The sequence below is a fragment of the Sciurus vulgaris genome (genome assembly GCF_902686455.1).
Source record: "Sciurus vulgaris genome assembly, chromosome: 14".
NCBI lineage: Eukaryota > Metazoa > Chordata > Mammalia > Rodentia > Sciuridae > Sciurus > Sciurus vulgaris.
In genome coordinates, this window is record NC_136475.1 from 67,300,967 (window position 1) to 67,323,885 (window position 22,919).

General features: G+C 36.1%; 1 protein-coding gene across 14 annotated transcripts in view; it reads right to left on the minus strand.

Annotated features, from left to right (window-relative positions):
* Positions 1–22,919, minus strand: part of ARHGEF33 (Rho guanine nucleotide exchange factor 33) — a 114,407-nt gene that overhangs the window by 83,858 nt on the left and 7,630 nt on the right. For all 14 annotated transcript variants that reach the window (XM_079109871.1, XM_079109869.1, XM_079109862.1 and 11 more), the window contains 2 exons: positions 5,544–5,653; positions 3,554–3,603 (listed from right to left, as the gene is read on the minus strand). In XM_079109871.1, the coding sequence (XP_078965997.1) occupies positions 3,554–3,603; positions 5,544–5,568 (75 nt within the window). In that variant the 5' untranslated portion in view covers positions 5,569–5,653. The remainder of the gene's footprint in view (positions 1–3,553; positions 3,604–5,543; positions 5,654–22,919) is intronic.

Consider the following 22,919-nt stretch of genomic DNA (forward strand, 5'->3'; position numbering starts at 1 on the left):
ACTGCTTTTTATTTAAAACTTTGCATATTTTCAGATTATTTCCTCAGGATAAATTCTGAAATATAAAATTACTATGAATCAAAGATATTAGGTAATATTTAACCCAAAGGGAAATCTACTACATTGCAGGGAGGCAATATATTCAATGAATTAATAATTACATAGAATATATTTAGCCAGTAGGTTTGAAAAGTTATAATACTTTATGGTTGCATATATTTGGAAGCATTCTGTACGGGATGTAATGTCCTAAATTAGTAGATTTAGGAAAACGTGTCTTGGATAATAAGATATATGAAGTATAAATAATAGAATTGGAGGAAGTCACAATATTTACATTTCTAAAGCTATAAGCAAGCCATAAAAGCACAGCTGGAGTTCCAATCATTGATGTGAGGATTGGCTGGAATTAAGTTGTGCAGTTACCACATCTGTTGCCTTTCTCATGGGACCCCCTATCATGTTAATGGAATTATAATTTGAAAAAAAATCCATATGCAAAATGATGTCATCAGGGACAAAACGCCACCACCTGACTCTGAAAAGAGCTCTCATTCAATAACTTTGTTTGAAAGGGATAGATGCCAGGGATAAAGGATGAGAGAAAAGGAGAATACACTTGGGCTGGAATAATGGAGAATATCTTGAGCCTGCAAACCCAATGGGTAATTGTGTATTCACACTGATTTACAGTTCTGGTGGTAATTCTACCTGGAATGCACTGGGAGATAGTAGTACTCATTCTCCTTTTGACTTTTGGGACAAGCTTTGGATTATTGTACCTTACTGTCATCAGGGAGGTCAAGTCTATCCAATGGTTATATGACAGGGAGCCAAAGATATATTGAACATTTGAACACACTTCCTGAGCTTTTACTAATAATTTTTCTAAAAGTTTCTACCAATTTATATACCAGAACTAAATGTTATTTTATTATTTGCTAAAGGAGGTAGTCAAAAACTAATGCTCCTTATTTTAATGCTCCTTATTTTACTTTTTTGAGCATCAACTTTTTCTTCTGTTTATTAGCTAAGCTATCTATAATTTTATTTTGGAAAATTGTCTTCCTTTCCCATTTTCTATATGGGTCTTGGAATGATCCATTTTCATGAGCTATTTATATGTCATTAAGCTTTTGAAATATTTGTTGAAAGTATTTAGTTTTGTTATTTTGCTTTTGAACTTGTGTAAGATGTTTTTATGTTGAAAAAGTTGGAAATTGTAATGTGGTTGAACTCTCAAACCTTTTAATTGTGATTTCTATCAATTTTTAAAAATAAAACGACATTTCACATACAGAAATAAAATACTTATTCTAAAACTTTTGATTTGTTTTCAATACTTAACTTTTTTTGACAAACCTTTGGAGATTGTTTTGATTAGAGTATGAAGTGAGGATCTCTTCTTTTTTTTCCAAAGAATCAGTTTTCTCAACACTGTCATCAGACAATGACTACATCGGACCTTTTAGTTCAAAGCAATATACACATCTTGCATATATTCATTCATTCATTCATTCAACTAATATTTATTGAATATGCATTATATCCCAAGCACTGTGCTTTACGCTGAGAATACAACAAAGAGCAAAATAGACTAAATCCCTGCCCTTAGAGCTTACATTCTAGATGAAGGGACAGATAATTTTTAAAAAGCAAGTTACTACATTCGATAATGTTAGGAAAGGAAAGGATCTATCAAGAAAATAAAATATGAAGATAGAGAATGGCTGAAACTTCACATTTCGCTTCAGATATTTTCCCTTGTAATATACACTGTATTCTCTTATAGATAACTCCTTCCCACTTCCCTCTTTCCTCTTCCTCTTCTTCTTTACTTCTCCATCTTCTTCTTTTGGTTAAAAGTTGCTTGAAGTAAACAGACTTAGGAAATGTTCTTTTAAAACAAAGATGGGATTATAATAGTGTCACAGGGGTCATATAGACCAACTTTACTTTGTTTTGTGTATTCCACTGTGAACAGATGTACTTGGGTTTGTGATACAATAAGCTAATGAGGCCACCCCCCATTGCAGCTATCTTTAGCCAACATCCAAGGAATGACCTACATAAAATCTATAATAGACTTTAAGTCATACCTGAGTTTAAAGAGGCACTCACACTCATTCAAATGCCATACACAGGTCAGATGAGAATAGATGAGAGGTGGGCAAGGAAAGCATTTAGAGGCTTTGGCTCAGTGAGGCACCAAATCAGCACTGAGTGAAGACCAACTCTGCTTCTTGTCCTTCGTTCAAGGTCTCCCTGCCTCCCTAGCCTTCCTCATATCCACTTGTCAAATGATCAACTCCTCCTGAAGTGCCTAGCTCAAATCGTTTCGTCAACACGAATTCATCTCTCCCCTGTAGATTTATCCAGTGTGTCCATTGTAATCTTTTCAACAATTTCCCTCCTATGAACTATCTAGCATATGTGTTTTCTAGGTTGTGGACACTTAAAAATCAGTGAGAATGTTTGTTTCATCTGTTTAATCTCTCTTTAGATTCAATAGTAGACTTTGCACATAGTAACTACTCAGTAAATGTGAATTAAATTGAACTGAGGCTGCTTTCTCTACCATCTCCCAGTACTGATCTAAATCTAGAAACAATATGGTTAAAAATATTTTCATAATCCTGTTTTGGTTTGCTTTCATTGATCCTATAGCTGTTGCACTCTTGCATGATATTTCTGGGAACTAGTTGTTATTTTCACTCTGCTGTCACTGAAACTCAACCAATCTAGATAACATTTCTCCTAAACTTTCTGTTCTCCTGGAGTCCTCCTATTCTTCAGCTTGAGGGACCACTCTTTTTCCTAGTTACCAGGGCTTAAAACCTGAGAGTTAGCTTAAAAGGGGCCTTTTCTCTCAACCCCTGCTAAGTTCTGCCAATACCTCCTTCTTTCTCATGTATTCCAGATAATACTGTCTTCAGCCTAGAGAGGAACATGGATTTCCCTTAGCCTTATATATTACAAATTATGTCAGAATGAACTCCTATGATTTTTAAAGACAGAAATTTACTTCAAACTTACAGTTTGAAAGATAAAAGTCAAATAAATTCTGTTGACAGAACCAAAGTACCTGATTTAACTCTTGCTGCAAAGATATTTTGCAGATTTTTTATCTTCTTCATAAATCAAATTATTTCCATTGTTTGAAAGGAGTTTAAAATTTTTCTACCACCATATTTGAAGACTGGCAATGATAGTCCCTTTCAATTCTCAATTCTTTCTGCTAAAATAGAAAACCAATAACTTGCACTTTCCTCCTTTCTGGTGAAAATGTTATTGTATGAGTCAAAGCTAAAGTGACAGTGGCATCAGGCAAGAAAAGCAGAGCTGAGATGGGGTAGTAGTGCTGCATTTTATAAACAGAGTAGTGTCCTTCAATAATCACTTCTCTCAAAAGTAGAATGGGAGAGGCCCTCTGCCCTGCCTATCTCAGTCTTGTTAAGAGAACAAATATATATGGAAGCACTTGTGAGTGCAAAAAGTCTCTGCACGGTACAGTCACCGCTGGGAGCATTTAAGACAATCTGTTCGTCTTTACCTGGTAAATCTGTGTGGAAGGACTATTCACCGGCATATGTTCATTCTCTCCTGTAGGAAGAAAGAGCTTTGTTTAATCAACACAATGTATTTTGTCCTTATCCTATCTCACAGGGAATAGAGAACTTATAGGAACCTCTATCTGTGCCTGCATGACAAGAAACCAATGATTCAAGAACAAAAAATAAGCTAATAGAGCTGGTTTTTATATTCACATTCTAATGAACAAACCAAATCTACCTAATAGATTGTAGTAGAAAATTACTCTTGTAGTAGAAAACTATATTCTACCAGTGGCAAAGTTTCTTGATCAAACTGAATTATTAGTGGTCTTTAAATAGAAAGGAGGGAATGCACAGCAAGTGTCTCCATCATGTTCTTGAACTGACTGAAGTTTACCTGAGAGGATGGTTCTAACACCAGGAAGCTGGCTTTTCCTATCCAGGAAGGTACATCTCCAGTTGTCATTCACTGGTTTCAGGAGGACTGTATAAAATGTTCCTTGCTTCTCCTACCTCTGATCCTTGCCAAACTTCTGAACTCCTCCCTCCTGTCATTGCCAAAATCAGCAAAGGGAATCTTGCTCTCTTTCATGGTAAGAAGGCTAATAGAAGGAAACTGTCAATGAAAAAGTTCTGTGAAGAATATAGGTGGACAGAAAACAGTATTGTCTTGGTGGAGACTGGGAAACACAGGGAAAAGCGAGGGAAGGGATGAGTTGCAAAATACTTTACAACCCAGAGAGAAAAAAGATTGGCCTAGATTGTACCTTCCAGAACCATATGGGTTGACCATGAAGATATAAGGCAAGGCAACCCACGTAACACATTTAGCTCATTGCTCATCTTTTTGGCTACTGCTTTGTTGTGTTATATATATGAATCAAGCAGTTTATAGATGAAACCCCTGGTTGCAGGCATTTGGTTGCATGAATGTGCATATTGTTCTCCTCATATGCAATATGTTAAGTTCATAAGTAATATGTAACTCAGTACTCACAGAGAACTGTCTATATAAAATCCAGGTACCTTACTATTACCAAAACTCCCCACACAAACTTGAATAAGGATTATTTAGTCCATTTTATACTATGTTCCAACAGCCTGGTCTAACAGTAAGAATCAGGACTTGGGAACACAGATCAGAATCTTAGACCTCGCCTTGACACTTTGTAGTTGCAGTCTGACTTCTCCATGACTGTTTTCTCAACTGTAAATTGGACATGATAACAGAAACTTCTATATGGTTGCTCCTATATGGTAAAGATGAAAAGGGGAAAATCCTCAAGCTGGACACCATGATGCATGCCTGTAATCCCAGCACCTCAGGAGGCTGAGGTAAAATGATTACAAGTTTGATGATCAGCAACTTAGCTAGACCTGTCTCAAAATTAAAAAAAAAAAAAAGAAGGGTTGGGATGTAGCACAGTGGTAGAATGCCCTTGGGTTCAATCATCAGTACTGAGGGAAAGAGAAAGTACTTGTGCTTCCACGATAACTGAGAAGTGGGGGATTATCTGTATGTTGGCCTCACTGAGCATGTTGTTCTGAGGCAGTCCTTAGGGTACTGCTGAAAAAAAGAAGATGACCACTTAAGCCAAATTTTATATAGATAACATTTTCTATTTTCCAGCAAGATGTGTTCTTCATGGTCATTAGATGATGACAGGGAAACAATGTTTGTTTTTTAGAGGTTTTTGTTTTTGGTACTGGGGATCGAACTCATGGGTGCTTTAACTCTGAGCCACAACCCCAGTACTTTTTATTATTTTTAAATTTTGAACAGGGTGTTGCTTAGTTGCTGAGGGTTTTGCTAAATCACTGAGGTTGCTCTTGAACTTGAAATCCTTTTACCACAGCTTCCCGAGTCTCGCTGGCATTACAGGAGTGCACTACCCTGCCCAGTTGGGAAACAGTGTTTTGAGATAGTAGCAAGACAAGACTAAAAGCTACATTTCTTGAATCCTGAGCTAAGACATGGGGAAATCTGACCTTGCTTTGTTTTGGTTTTTTCCATGGTGCCTGTTGCTTCTCTCCTCCAGCTTATTCTTCAACATCGCATCATCATTGTCCCGGATCACGCCACCTCCCCTTCCCTGCACCTGTTGATTGAAATAAAGATTAAGGGATACCAGGTAGAACTAATGAAGAAACTTAACAAGCTTAATGTGTTAAGATTAAAAAATTGAACACATCTTGAGGTTTACATAATTTTAATAGAATAAAAATATTAAATTGAATAAATATTTATCTTAAAACTTTAAGAGAGATAATCATTTTGTAAGTATGAAATTCATCACTCAAAAATTATGGTGACTTTTAATTTGCTACATTCTTTTTTGGGATCAGATAAATTACTATTAGGCCTTTTGATTCTATTAGCAAGTAAAGTTCAGAGAAATTATCTTAAAAAGAAAACTCTTGAACAAGTGCGAAAGCTAGTGCCAGTATTTCTATTTCTTTAAACAGTAAGATCTCTGGTGGACTTAACCCATTTTCAGTATCTGGTAGGTTTCTTTACACCCAGTGTGGATACAGGGCCTCTTTTTAGCCATCCAGTATTTTAACTCTTTCCTATGTTTGAGGAATCCACTCTTCCTTATGCACCTACAACTCTTGAGGCTGATAGTGCCAGGTTCTCCTATTCTCCCTTGCAGATGATGGACACATGACATAGAACTTGCCATTCAGATGTGCCTACCCCAATAGACATTGACAGATTGTCTAAGGCAAACTGGATATACTTTCTGCTTTCTAAGAAATAGGAAGTGTTGTAAAGACAGTAGTGGCAGCAGGGTACAGATAACTTAGGAATGTCAAGCCATCTCTTGTGGTGTTTTCTTCACCAGAACTGTTTTACTATATGATTTGGGGCATTGTTGCTGGCCACTTAATCCCAGATTTGATCTCTGTCTCCGAGAGATTCTATCCCATATTCTTTCAACAGATTCCTTCACTGTTTAAATCAGCCGTTCTTTTCTGTTGCTCGCTACTTAGAATACTGATGGAAATAATTGAAATATGTGATCAGGATCCAAGATTGAGAAAATACAAATTTTAAACTTTGTTCATCACTCAAGAAAAGACAACTCTATCGTGACAAGATTCAGATCAGTAGTCGCCTACATCAGGAGGTAGAAGGATGACTGAGAAGAGGTACAGGGAAATTTTTAGAATGATAGGAATGTTCTATTGCTTAATTGTGGTAGTTGTATAACAGGTGCAGAAATTTGACAAAAACTCAAGGAATGTATATTTTAATTAGGTGCATTTTATTCTGTGTAAATCACACCTCTTGAAAGTTGACTAAAATTTATTTATTTACATACTGAGGCCTGTGAAGCAAAATAATAAGTTGGTAAGAGGGTACACATGGGTGAGAAAGCATCTTCCCTAGCTATCCTGGACTTTTTTTCATAGTTGAGAGAGCATTACTAAGAAAAAAAATGAATAAATTATTCATTTATTTGATATTAAATGCATTCCATGATGAATATATTTAAAATCAAAGAATGTTAGAGTGAAAAAGGCCCTGAGAAAATTATTTCATCCAACCTCTACATTTATTTATTTTATGTATTTAAAATTTTTGTTGTTGTTGTTGCTGCTAGACCTTTATTTTACCTATTTATATGCAATGCTGAGATTCGAACACAGTATCTCACACATGGCTCTACCACTGAGCTATAACCCCAGCCCCAACCTCTTCATTTGTAAGTGAAGCAGCTGATACCAGGAAAGGGGAAGAGAAGCTATCTGCCAAAACCAATAGAGCTTTGAAAATCATTGTTAGAAGTAATTTCTGTTGTTATTTTGGGGAAAAAAAACCTTGAAATATACAAAGTCATAATCTTATAGGACATTTCTGGATAATTTGTTCCTAGTGATTAAGTTATCCAATCTATAAGTAATTGAAAACAAACAAGTACAAAATTCATATAGCCTAGATATAATCAAAATGTAAAAAAAAAGTTTTTAAAGAAAAAAATGTACATATTTTCAGAGCTAGACACCATCTAACTCACATGTGGACATATGGCCACTGGTTTCAAGACATAGTAAGAGTTGTGTGACTAATAGCAATTAAGTTAGAAATCTTATTTTATTTAGTTAATTACAGAAGCAAAAACCTATATTAGAGAAAACCTGGAAAGTGTGGAGGGGAAAAGCATGTACGATGCCTCTCCTGAAGCAACTGCCATGATCATTTGTTTGTATTGCCTCACAATCTTTCTTATCTGAAATGCTTTGCATCATTGTTAATGGAGCCTACCTAAAATTTCTATCTACCTTTTCCATTTATGTTGTAGCACGTATATTTTACTTTATTTAAAAAATAGTATCATATTATTATTCATGCGGTTTTTATTATGGGAACATAATACATTTGTACATTGGGAACGAGTGTTCCTCCCCAATTCCTACTGATATTAAACTCTGTTATTCTTTTCCTTTCTCTATCCTTCTATAATCACATACAAAAATAAATGCAGAATATGTATGTATGAGGTGGAACTTTTGTTGTAGGTTCATACTATACCCATTCACATCTTACCTTTCTCACTTACTACATGATGGAAGTCTCTACAAATTAATTTATGTTGATCTAAGAAATTACTCTTTTTTCCATATATATGTATTTTGCTTGATTTTGTTTGTTTTGGGGTACTGGGGATTAAACTCAGGGGCACTCAACCACTGAGCCACATCCCCAGCCCTATTTTGTATTTTTATTTAGAGACAGGATCTCACTGAGTTGCTTAGTTGCTTAGTGCTTAGTCACTTTTGCTGAGGCTGGCTTTGAACTCTCAATCTTCCTGCCTCATCCTCCCAGGCCACTGAGATTACAGGCATGTTCCACTGCACCCAGCTTTTATATATACATATTATATATATATATATATATATATATTTTTTTTTTTTTTTTTTTTTTTGTGGTGGTGGTGCTGGAGATTGAACCCAGGGCCTTGCGCACGCAAGGCAACTACTCTACCAACTAAGTTATATACCCAGCCCTCTCTTCCATATTTTTATTGGTGGCATTATAAATATACATAATGATGGGATTCAACATTACATACGAAGAAATTATTCTTATTGGCTACATAATATTTCTTGATTTGAATGAACTGCGTTAGTCATCCCTGTATTGATGGACATTTTCCTTTATTTCCATTATTTTGCCACTGCAAGTAATGCCACAATAAATATCTTGCTGCATATTTACCTTATATCAGTCTTTTTAAGAAGATTTTTTAGTTGTAGATGGACATAATACTTTTATTTTATTTATTTATTTTTATGTGGTGCTGAGGATCAAACCCAGGGCCTCACATGTGCTAGGCAAGTCCTCTACCACTGAGCTTCAACCCCAGCCCTCATATCAGTCTTTTATATTGCATTTTATTTATGTGGGGTTTGAAGAGTCGTGACTAGGCTTACCTCAGGAGCATTGAATAAATACCTCTTCTCCTGCACCCCAGACAAGGGTGGGAATTAACATTTTTTGGTTCTTGTTAGTCACAAGGGTGACAAGTGACATTTCATAGTTACATTTGCTGATTGCTAGTACTACTGAGCATCTCTATACACACTTACTGAATAGGAGCATCTCTATACACACTGAATAGATAACCCTAAGTTATTCCCTTATCTATTCCCCTAATTTGTCTATTTTTCCATTTGTTGTCACCTTTTCCTTATCAATTAGTAAGAGCTTCCATATGGTAGGTATTCTTTGCCACATGTTATATTGTACCCATCTTTTTTTCTTTTGACTTTGTGATCACTTTTGCTAATGAAACATTTTTAAATATATGAAGTCAAATAAATATTTTCCTTAACTGCTGCTAGATTTCTTGGATTGATTTTAAAGCTCTCTGCAATACCAAGATTATATATATTTTTCTCCCTAAATTTTCTTCCAAGGCTTTTCTAATTTTTAAGAGTGTTTAATTCATTTAGAATTGTTTATATGGGAAAAGGGACTGTTCCTTTCTGTACCTTCCAGAGAGATAGCCACTTGGCCCTGCACAGATTATTAAGTAAACCATCCTTTTCCTTAATGGAATGGAAATATTGATATTTGTAAAATATTAAATTCTTTGATACACTAGAATCTATTATGGGCTCTCTATTCCATTCTTATCGATCTACTTATTTTTCTATCTATTCCTATTCTAAGATTAGAATATATTAAAATTCACAGATTATAGGTGTTCTTAAAAATATTTGGTGAAGCCAACTATTCTTTTTTATACTTTCCTTTTCCTGACATTTACTTTTCCAGAAGAACAAATGAACTCCAAAAACATTTTACTCCATACAAAAAATTGGAACGTTCATTGGAATTGCATTAGATTTATATATTAATTTGGGAGAAACAAAATTTTTTCTTACATTAAATCTTATCTTAGAGTAACATAGTTCTTTCCATTGTTTGGATCTTTTTAGTTCTTTCTTTCTTTCTTTCTTTCTTTTTCTTTTCTGTATAGGTGTGCATGTGTGTGTGTGACTCAAACCCAGTACCTCGTTCGTGCTAGGCAGTAGGCAAGCACCCCACCACTGAGCTATATCCCCAGTCCTGTTTTAGGTCTTTCTATCAAATTTTTTCTGGGGTGGAGATCCTGCACTTTTAAGTGAAATGTATTAAGTATTTCTTGGCTTTTATTGCTATTGCGAATAGTACTTTTCCCCATTTCCATTTGTACCTGGTTTTTATATTCTCCATTTTGTATTCACCATGATGCTAAATTACTTTATTAATTGTGGAAATTTTTTAATGAGTATTTATTTTCTAGGTGATTTTTATCATTATTTTCTTTATATGCTTGTAAGTGTGTGTGTGTGTTGATGGGGATCAAACCCAGTGTCTCACACATGCTAGGCAAGTGCTTTACCATTTAGCCACACCTCCTGCCCCATCCTTATTTTCACATCTTTATACCAGTTTCAGAATAAGTTTTACTAGCAATGGCAACAACTGACAACATTATCCATTTTCAATGGCTTTAGTGTCATTCGTACTCTTTCTATCCTTGATAAATAATCTATATCACACTTAAGTAGTTTCATTTTAGTTCTATTTTACTAAAACTTGTGAGAAATGGATATTGGGTTTTATTAGAACTTTCAGCATCTATGGATGGAATTATTTTTCTCTCACTGGGCGCAGTGGTACACTCAAGAGGTTAAGATAGGAGGATCTTAAGTTGGAGACCAGTCTGAGCAACTTACTGAGAACTTGTCTCAAAATAAAATTTAAAAAAGGGCTTGGGGTACAGCTCATGGTAGAGCACCTCTGAGTTCAATCTCCAGTGCACGAAAAAAAAATGATTTTCTCTCTTTTACTGTTATAATGAGTTATTTGAATCCCACGGTGCTGAATCATTCATACAGGCCTAGATGTATGCTTGTTCACGGGTTATAGTTCATTTGATACATAACTATTTGTTAATATTTAGATATTTTTGCTTCCATATTCATAAGGGATTTTGCTCTGTAATTTTTTTTTGTTTTTATTCTATTTTATTTTGTCATGAAGGGTATGCTAACCTCAATAAATTAGAGTTTTCCATCTTTTTCCATAATTTAGAAAATTTTCTATTACATGAGAATTATTAGTTCTTTAAACAATACTATCACATAGCTATGAAACCATTTGGTCCTTGTACCTTTTTTTAAAAAGTAGATTTTAAAGCCTTTTCAATTTCTTCAAAAGTAATTGGTCTACTTGACTTTTCTAGTTAATTTTGTCATTTATATTTTCCTAGAAAACCATGTATTTCCTTAAGTTTGTCAAATCTGTTGACAAAGCATAGCATTTTTCCATGTAATATAAAACAAATGGTGGGGAGACAATTTAACGCTTATTGAACTGCTGCCATGTGCCAAACACTGTGCTTCGAGTTTTATTTTATTGTCACATTTAATTGAATCCTCACATTGATCCTATTTAGTATGTATCATTTTATAGATTAGAATAAAGAGACTAAATAATAATATGCCCAGGATCATGGACTAAGAAATGGTAGAGGGAGCCAAACTTGTAACTTGGTCAGTGTGATTTCAGAACTGGTACTTTTATTACTCTTGTTTTTTTCCAGATAGTTTTACAATAATTATATTTAATTACTGAAAAATAATTGCTTGAGGAAGTGTGTAATTGTTTTCTTTTCCTTCCCCAGTTAGTCTTAGGATAGTTTTCTGGTTTTCATTATGATAAATGAATATAAAAAGAAATATAGCCCTCTTTTTTTTTTTTCACATTTAGGACATTTTTCCTTAGGCTGGGTTTCTAGAGGAAATTTCCAGGTTGAAGAGTACAATCATATTGATGAGTAATGTATGTTGAAAAGTACATTTTTTTTTTTTTTTTTAGATGGTGGGAATTGAACCCAGGGCTTTGCGCAGCAAGCACTCTACCAACCGAGCTATATCCCCAGCCCCTGAAAAGTACATTTTAAAGGGGAGAATAATAGCAAGATGATGTAGAAAAGTAATATAATGGTTTTCTAGAAAAAGCCTTGCTACAAGAAGGCTCCCTTCAACATCTTACTTGTAGTCTGCCTTTCATTCTGGACTGGGAATCCCTCATTCTGAGCCCAGGAATTCTTTACTCTACCCTTGATAGCCCTTGAATCAGTGCCTACCTTTGAATAAATACCATTAAATGCTGCCAAATGCCTCTCCCCAGGTCAGTAGGTTCCAGCTCCTCCTAAGCTTCTTGCTTCCTTTTCATCTCTGTAACTGCAATGCTAGCCTCTAAGAACACCCACCTAGACTTTGGCAGATGCTTGGGAAAACAGTTTATAGAAAGATCCATTTGGTCTCTAAATCAAGCCTGATCATTATATAGAGCAATGATTTTCAATTTGTATTATTAGATGCCTCCAGGCTTTCTCGAGTCTGCTTTGGAGGTTGTTGGACCCCCTACCTTCCCATCTCCCATTCAACCAGAATATCTAGATCTGTGCTTGTCTGATTCACATACTGTCGTTTTGGGGAAGAATTTCTTTTAAAAACCATTTCTGCTATTTGAAAACAAGGGCATATGTATATATATATATATATATATATATACACACACACACACATATATATATGCATATGTATTTAAAATATATATATATTTTAAAGGGTTGGGAGTATAGTTCAGTGGTAAATCACTCCTGGGTAAATATTGAATCCAGCAGTGATTTACCACTGAACTATTCCCCTAGTCCTTTAAAAAGTTATTATCGTTTTAATTTTAAGACAGGGTCTAGATAAGTTGCTGAAACTGGCCCCAAACTTGTGATCCTCCTGCCTCAGGCTCCTGAGTTGCTAAAAATAATAATACAGATAAATAGAAATGTTGAAACACCTACCTAAAATGTTAGATTTTTATAAAACTACCTTAAAATTTTTAAATAATAAAGTTATAAAGAATCTGAAGAACACTGAAAAATCTCCTGGCCCTCCCCCAGAGTGACCTAGAATGCATACCCTCCTCCCCACATACACACATAAGATCACAAAAACTTAGGGTTGTCTATTACTTTCCAATTACTGCTGTGACAGAAAAGGAAAGTTTGGCACTTCAGGGACTTGAAATTAATTGAAAGCAGACTTGAGCTAATTTCCATTCCAGTGTCCTTTATTGAATGGGTCTTTAGTGCATATTTCTAATTTAACAGAATGAGAACTTTTTATGTTGGGGGAAGGTTGATGAGAAAATATTTTCCCCTGAAATCGAAGTAATTCACCAAGATGAATTTTGCAAACATCTTCAGAGAGGAGAGTATATAACCTTTGTAGGAAAAAATCATGAAAGGGGCTACATGCTTGTTTTCTTTTTTCTATATAGTCTAAAAGCAACATTATTTTCTGACAGTAATGCCTAGCTTATACATTCTTCATAGCTTCCAAAGCACTCTTGCAGACATTCTCTCAATAATCATTGCAGCCAAGCTGGGCAGTGAACAGAGCATATGTTCCATCCATTTTATTCAGAAGGAAACCATAGCTCAAATTAGGTATTTGCCTAAAGTTGCACAGGAAGTAAAATCATTAGTCTTTCAATTAGTCTACACCTTTTAATAAGCTGCTTCATGCCACAATATTTCAAAAAGTGTAATATAAACTGATATGTAAAAAATGTATCAGTTCCTGATAGTATCTGAATAAATACCATATTGACTAAAAAAATGTAAGAAATTCTGGCAAATGTGATGAAAGAGAGATTGAGAGAAAGGGAAAGAATACAAAGTAGGACCAAAAAGAGGAACATAACCACCAATTCAGGAGGTAAAAAATACTATTTGCAAAATTCATGTGCAATTTATTGCCAGCAATTTTTAAAGATAGATGAGACGAACAATTTTCTAGGAAAACAGATTGCTGAAATTTATTTTAAAAACAGTAGAAAAGTCAAACTAGAACAGCTAACTACAGAAGATATTGAAAGCGAGGGTCAAATAGCTACCTCACCCAATAAGTGATACCTCAGGATAATATCACAGGAAGGTTTTGCAAATAACGATGACTCTGTTATTTAATCTGTGCAAGAATATAGGATATATGTAAATCACAAAATCCACTTTATGAGATTCTGATACCAAACTACTCTAAGATGGATAAATAAAAACACACATATCCTAAAAAATATCCAAAAGCAAACCTACAACACTGTGTCCAGTAGAGTTTGTTCTAGAATATTAAAATAGTTTCTACTTATAAATCTATTAACATAACTCATTGATCAACATAATACAAAAGACAGAATATAGTATTACCCTTAGAAGCCAAATAATCAGGAAATAAGACAAATCTCACAATACATAGGTATATAAGTGTTTAAAATTAGGTTATCTAAAAAATGATGTGACTTTTATACCCACTTCCAAAAAATTGTCCTTGAATACATTGCAATTTAAAGTGGTAAAGACAAAAAAATGAAAGAATTAAAATAGGACTTTGCCAGCAGACAACCCAATTGATAAGTAGCCTCATTTTTAAAATGGGTTTTGGTCTCTAAGTCAATTTCTTACTTGACCTTTCTCAAATGTGGGTGTTGCTAGAAACTGGGTGGCCCCTGCCACTGAGCCAGGTCATAAGGCTGTCACAACATTCTCAGTTAACTGCCTAACTGCTAGTTCCCTTGCAGACTATAAGCAAACCAGGAACAGACAGGATGTATCGTTCATCTAGCCCAGCTCCTATTTTCAACAAATGTTCCCAACAAATGTTCAGAGAACTGACCTGAATTCTCCTCCAATATACTACTATAGAAATATGCTATTTACCACGATAGGCCTTAAATTAACAACAAAGAATTAGTGGGTAAATATAGAAAAAGTTTGATCTTGAGATCATTTCTGTTAGGGGGCGGAAAAACTCTGTTCTATCAAGCAAAGTTCCTCTGGCAGAAATCTATCTGCTATGCTACCACTGGGCTTGAGGAACCAAGGACAGCAGAATTTCATAATGACTGCTCCCACTCCAAAACTAAATCTAATGATGCTCCCTCAAGCCAACAACCCCAGTGGGCCCATAGTCAATGAGAACAGGGGCAAAACACACAGAGCATGCAGTGCAGAAGCACACAGAAAGTTCTTTACAAAAGCAGATGAAAATATATTGAACCTCCTACTCCTACTCCATTGGCATGTTAATTTTTGTTGTTCTAGTAATATCAGTCAGGATCATTAAGCTGAGTCAACATCAATCAGAGAAAAAGAATGTCAGCATACTATCAGACACAACAACACCACTGACTTGAAATAATTATTTTGAGTGTAAGAATGCCTTATTTTCACATCAAAATTTATCAAAAGCTGGATGCAGTGGCCCATGCCACTAGTCATCCCAGCTACTCTAGAGGTTAAGGAAGGAGGAGTTCAAGGCCAGCCTCAGTGACTTAGTGTGACCTTCAACAACTTAGCAAGACCTTGTCTCAAAAAAAAAAAAAAAAAAAACTTAAAGGACTTGGTTTGACTTTCTTTAATCTTTATCTTTTAAACATGTTATCTTCCTAGATTCATCTGAGAGAGACACCCTGTAGGAGGCAGAGAACCCCAGTACAAGCCCACTTAAAAAAGAAAATGAAGTGAATTTCACTATTCTATCACTAGGTAAGTCCCAACTGGAAAAGAGTGAAGGGCAAGAAAGAACCTAGGAGACTTAGTGAGGAAAGAGCCCTGCGCTCCACAGAAAGTACTCTCCAGCCCAAGGGAGGGCCCTAACTTACAGAGGGGGATATCAGTTGGAAACACCCTAACTAGTTCTAGGGAAATATTCCTTCTGCTGAAGCAGAGGCAGTTGCAAAACTCACAAGATCTGAACCAGGCACCTGAGTTAGCAGTACTTTGTGAAATAGCTCGTCAGTCACTAAAGCCTATTTTAGGTGAGAGGGGGAAATCAGGTTACTGTTGTCTCTCCTGGGAGAATTTTTTTCATAGTTCAGATAAAATGACATCCAATTTGGATTTGCCTTTGGCGCTTTTAGAACTGCTAGATAGGAAAATAGAGTAAAATCTAATTTTCAGAATGACTACAATTTTCCACTACTTCCCAGTGAACAAAGACTCCAGAAGCTGGAAATCATGAACTTTGAAAATCTATGACCTCAGCTGGAAAAGCAGCCCCCAGCCTGTGTGTCTTTGGCAGTGATCAGTGATGTTCTCTTGACACTAGCACCACAGCATTCTCACTTCCAACCAATAGATTCATGAATCCCGGGCATTCCTACTCAGGGATCTTAGTCCCTACAGGTCCCCTGCCTAAAACTCTCTGCTCTCTAGCAAACCAAGTCCTGCTCAACCTTCAAAGTGCAGCTCATGCCTCCAATCCTTCAGGAAGCCTGTCTTAGCTGTTATCTTCAACTGTCATCTCTCCTAACTAGGGCGATCATCATCTTACAACTCATTGTTATTACAGAGTCCAACAGCATACACCTAAATAAAAGGAAATACTCAATATTTTTATTGATCAATGAAAAGTACAAATTCATCATTAGTTTGTCTTTTATAATTTTAGCCAATTTCACACTGGCCCTCCCTAGACATAAGGCATACTGATTCAATCAGTAAATTTTTAATCACATCTGATCAGATTTTAACAAGGAGAAAAGGAGGAGCCACTCCATCAAGAGTCTAGAACACACTGGGACTAGATTTGCTAAGAAGCTGTATTCAGACAGGAATACATTATCTTAAAAATATAATAGCTAGGCATGGTGGTACACACCTGTAGCCCCAGCTAGTTGGGAGGTTGAGAAAGGGAAATCACTTGGGTCCAAGAGTTTGAGGCCAGTCTGGGCAACACCACAAGAGGTCCTTCTCAAAAAAAAAAAAAAAAGGGGGGGGGGGGGCTGGGGAGATAACTTATTTGGTAGAGTGCTTGCCTTGCAAGCACAAGGCCCTGGGTTCTATCCCCAGCACCGCAAAAATAAATAAATAAATAAATAAAAATCCATTCTCCCATCTCTGAACTGAATCACATACTTCTTCCATCCAAGACAGTTGAATAAAAATTCTGTTCTTCAGAACTCTTAAAAGTACATATGGAAAGACACTAAACAACATCACTTGAAATCTATTCTAGGGCTTTTAAAGCATGCTATAAGGAAATTGTACACTGTGTAGCTTGTGCTCATTTTATCTTGTTCTGATATCATTGGAAAACAGCTCCTTTGTCTGAGGCAAATCAATCTAACAGTGCACACAAATGCTACCCCACACCATTTCCTGCCTTCAGTGTTATTTTCCAACACTTTCTTTTTCTTTTTTTTTTCCCCCCTGTTACTGGGGACTGAACTCAGAGCAGCATTCTACCACCAAGTTACATTCCCAGCCCCTTTTATTTTATTTTATTTATTATTTATTTATTTATTTATTTTGGTACCAGGTATTAAACCCAGAGACTCTTAACCACTGAGACACATCCCCAGCCCTTTTTTATATCTTATTTAGAGACAGGCTCTCGCTGAGTTGCTTAGGGCCTTTCTAAGTTGCTGAGGCTGGCTCTGAACTCATGATCCTCCTGCCTTAGCCTCCCGAACCACTGGAATTACAAGTGTGCACCACCATGCCCAGCCCTTTTATTTATTTATTTATTTTTTGAGACAGGGTTTCATTAAATCGCTGAGGCTGGCCTCTAACTTGTAATCCTTCTGCCTCAGCCTACAGAGTCACTGGGATTGCAGACATTTGCCACCACATCCAGTTCATTTTGCTTTTTGATAATGCAGTCTATCCACATTTCCTTGAGGCTTCTAAAAATAAGTAAAAATGTTCCCTAAAGAGTCAAGAAGGTAGCATATCTGTGGGCCACTGGTGTTAGGGAAAGGTAAGTATACTAGACTGAGATCTGACCCGTACTCTGCATTCACTGTGAGACCATGGCAAAGCCAGGCACCCTGTTTGGTCTTTTATTTCCTTATCTATAGAATGAAGAGACTCTCAAAGTCCTTGCAGCTCTAAAATGCTGAGGTTTAAATTTAGCAGATATCTCCAAATATTACTCAGCAACATGATAATAGGTGATATGATAACCACTGGCCTCCCTTCCCAGCCCTCCAGTCCCCCAGAATCTTCCTCAATAGTTCTTTTAATCTTAAAAAAAAAAAAAAAAAAAACTATGTTCCAAACTGAATTAGGCTAAATAGTTCACAATTTCCTCATCCCTAGTTCTTTCCTTATGCACTTTCAGCTTTTTCTTAGTATTTAGGTCTTCAAGATAAAAAAAAAAAAAAATCTGGTTTATCTTTGGGCCTTTTTTTTCCCCCCCTGCTAACTGAATATCCCTGGTTGTACTTATGTTTCTTTCCAATGAACATTTTCACTTGACTATTCCATGGTCACCTCAAACTCAACCTATTTAAATTACGTTGGTCATCTTTAGCCTATTTGGCCTTCCCTATCTCTGTCACTAACACCACCACTGACCCAGGTTCAGGACCCCAGAATGATCTTCCACTCACCCTGCAATCCACCACTCATGGAATCTTTGTGAACCTTCCCTTTTTAAGATCTCTGCAGTTTTCTCCTTCCCTTTTTGTTGTCAACCCTAAATGTAGGTTGGAGCATCCTAATAGGTTTATCAGCTATCTTAACTGCTACTAGATGAGTTTTCTTTAAATATCACTTTGATAATCTCTGGTTTCTGCTCAAAAACATCAATAGGTCTTTTCTTATAAAATAAGGTAAAAACTTTAAGGTCCTCTGTGATACCCCGACCTTCCCTTCTAACCTTGTTTCCAGTGTGTAAGGGATCTGCTGGCCTCTCCAGTCCATTTGACATTTGTCTTCCTATTTAGTCTTGCCCTTTGCCTGCTGCCTGATCTGCCCTCCTCACACTGCTTTAATTTTCAAATCCTTACTCATTCCCCAAAGTCTATTCCCTCTCTAGAACTTTCTGTCTTCGATTCAATAGAAAATCTTTCCTTTCCTAGAATAGCTAGAAAACTCAATTGCAACCAAAACCTACAACTTTCTATCATTACTTATCTAATGTGCATAATCTCATTTATAAATTGATCATGAACTTTTTGAGAAAACTATTTTTCCCACTTCCTACTATCTCTGGTACCCATTCTATGTTCTTACATAGAGTAGAAAGCTCCATGAAAGTTTGTTGACAAAGGCAATAAACCTGCTCAAACACTGTCAATGGTTCCTATTTAGCATATAATCCTCCCACTTTAATTAATTATTAGTAATTAATTGATTAGGTGTTCTCTCATCATGGACATAGAGACTAAAGGAGGAAGAATTGGGCAAATGAAATTCAGACTGGGTCTATAGCATTTACTACCAAATGATGATGCTATTTATTTGCTCATTGACCATCTTGGCCCACCAGCTTTACCTCTTGATGTTGTGGACATTTTTGTTTACTATGCCTTCTGCAAAGTCTAAACCAGAGTCTAGCAAATATTCTGAATAAATAGGTGTGGAATAAATGAATGAATTGATCTTGCAGTTTGGAAAGACCAACGGAAACAAAACCATACCCACCAGAACTACTTGAAATATAAACTAAGGACTCAGCATAGTGTGGTAAAGAACGTAAAACTGAAAGAGTACACAGAGATCAGGCAGCAATACCAATCACTCTACAAATAAAGACAATAAGAGGTTAGTGACTTGACTAAATCATAAGCTATTGTTTTGACAGAAAAAAAAACAATGGTTCATAGAATGCCAAATTCTTGTCCAAATGTGGTCATTATGGCATCTGCAAACCCAGTGAGATGGGCCTCATAAAGAAGTGGAATAAAATGGCTGTGAGGTCAAGCCTCTTGCTCAAATACATAAACCTCACTGTCGTTAACACTGTAACTTTATTCCTTTGGATCTTGAGGGTTTTGTTCCTTTGTTTTGTGGTGCTGAACCCAGGACCCTGAAACTGCTAGGCAAGTGCTTCAAAAACTAATCTATATCTTCAGTCCCTTGAGTGCATGTGTGTGTTTGTGTTAGTACATGTTACTGCGTTATCAGTTAACACTTTAACCAGTTATAAGGAACACTGAGAGCCACACTAGGTGTCTAATAAGGGGTACTGATGGAGAATCTGAGGGTTTTTTGTTTGTTTGTTTTTGGTACTGGGAATTGAACCCAGGGGTGCCTTGCCACTGAGCTACATCCTGTCCTTTTTATATTTTATTTTGAGACAAGGTCTCTCTACGTTGCTGAAATTTTACTACATTGCTGAGGCTGGCCTCAAACTTGCAATCTTCCTGTCTTAGCCTCCCTGGTTGTTGGGGTTACAGATGTGCACTATAGCACCCAGTAAGAATCTAAGTTTTGAAATATGGAAGATCTGGATTCAAATCCCAGGTCCATGATTTAAGTAACTGTTTAAGGGATGGGAATACATTCCCAATGGTAGAACACTTGCCTAGTACACGTGAGGCCCTGTGTTCAACCCCCAGCACCACAGAAATAAATAAAAATAAATAAATAAATAACTGGGAAGATTACTTAACATAAGAATCTGATTAGCTTAGTTTCTGTTATGATTATAAGATTCTAGTAGTGATTATTATTTCACTTTGCAGTTTTTTCTAGGACAAAGCTGGAAATGCAACCCCAGTCTGAGATCAATAGTGGTAAAAGAAAAAGCAAATGTTGGATTCTCCTGAGGCTCTAGATTAAAATATCTTCAAAGGTAGGAACCACATAGTAAGCTGCTTCTGTGGTTCAAAGCATCTAGCTTAGAAGTGATCTCTGCTAGGAGATACTATCACTGGCAGCAAAAATAGGGAGGATTGGCCTCATCAGCCCAGTTGAGATAGGAAAGGAATCCACCAGTAACCAAGCACTTGGCAATGGTGGACCTAAACATGAGGTTTGAGTTGGATTAAAGAGCTGTCAGGCACCTATCTATCAGAGGTATTAAAACATCCCTTAAAAAGTGATAGGGAAGAAGCTGTATTATCAGGATTTCTCTTACGGAACAATATTGTATGTATTGATTGAAAATTATATTTAAATAAGCTCCTTGAAGGTGTGTGTGTGTGTGTGTGTATGTGTGTGTGTGTGTGTGTGTGTGTGTGTGTGTGTGTGTGTTTGGGAAAGGTTTGGGGTCTCCTTGATACAGGTTTAAGCAGCAACATATAGTCACCAAAAAATCTTCTAAGAGGATTGAGTCTGATTTTATTGTAGAATTCTTGTACTCAGTAGTGTAACCCTTGTGAGACCAAGTTGATTCTGGACAGAAAACAATACTGCCCTTGGTGGGGTTGTTCTTTTCCATCCTTCTTCCATGGAAGGATCAGTCTCTCTTCATTCAAATGTTGAATATGGAAAGAAATTCTGTTTGAATAGGTGTCAGGGGTTTAGCCTACCTTGGGTATCTTGATCCAGCTCTGTCTGTGGGACCTTAATTTTAAATCTCAGGAGCTCCATCTCACTAACTCCAGCTCATCAGTTCTGCAAATGGCTAACTCGCTATGTCCTCTGGGGCTGCTCTTCTAGTCAGAACCTTGGAGAGACTGCCTGGATGGGGCTCCCCAGGTGTCCCTGTAACAGCTAGTGCCTATAACAGCTATTGACAGGACTACCTGAACTTAATTGATTTCATTATTTCATAGTGTTTCAAAAAAAATTTTACAGTAGTTAGCATGTCTGATAGGCTGTGTGGATGATCACAGTGCCTTTCACCAAACATGTTCAGGCCTGTGTATCTTTGTTCTTCCATCCTCTATCCCTCAAGCATTTTTCCTTACAGAGTGAAATATTTCTCATCTTTCAAATCTCAATTTGAACACCCTTCACCTCCAAGTCAACATTAGTCAACCTCTCTTCTGCATTCTCAGACAATATTATTAGTATCTCTTTCTGTTGGGAATTATAGGCAATGGCCTCTATGTCTGTTTCTCATACAACAGTATAAGCTCTACTGGGCAGAGACCATTTCTCATTGATAGCCAGCATAACTGGCAGGCAACAGGTTCCTTTTTTAAAATTCTTTTTTATTTTTGACAAATTATAATTTGTTGCAATGTTTGTGTACAATGTAGAAAGATTAAATCAAGTTAAATAATATATCCTCCATTCATATACTTGTCACTTTTGAAATGTGAAAGCATTTGAAATATACTCCCTTAACGATTAAGGAATATATAATAGATGATTAACTACAGTTGTCTGCTATGCAATAGATCTCAAGAAACCTACTCCTTCTAACAGAAGCTTATACCTTCCAACTGTCAATCCGTTCCACCCCAGCCTCTGGTAACCAACACTCTCCTCTCTACTTCTATGAGTTTGACTTTTTTAGATTCATATGTAGGAGAGATCTTGCCATACTATCCTTCTGTCTGGCTTATTTCACTTAGAAGAACGTCTTGCTATTCCAGAGTGCTAAGTTTGAAGCCACAGGACAAATAGCACATTTCCGTATTGTAGCAATTTTATTCAATTTTTAAGCAATTTTTAAAAGTCATATATTTTAAATGCTCAGATACTTTATAGAGAGGAGTTCAGAATTAGCTTGAATTTTAAATATAAAGAAATTTATATCATTTGTTCCCATTCCTCTGATGTAAACAGTTTGAGAGCTTTTTGTGTTGGCCCTCAACACGTTTTAATTTAATTTAATTCTAGGGTTTATGGCTAATGACTTCTTTCCCTAAAGAAACAACACAGAATTTTACTTGTTCATATTGATAGCAAAGAGATCCATTCTATTACTTAAATTAATGAGTTGGAAAAGAGCAAACTGGAAAAATCAATGCTATTTCACCTAAATTGTAAATTTTGTCTTAACAAACGTTTACTATCCAAGCACATAGATTGAAAATCTTTTAGAGCATTACCCCTTGACAAAAGAACAAATGCTTCTTTGTATTAAAAAAAAAAAAAAAAAAAAAGTGTGTGTGTG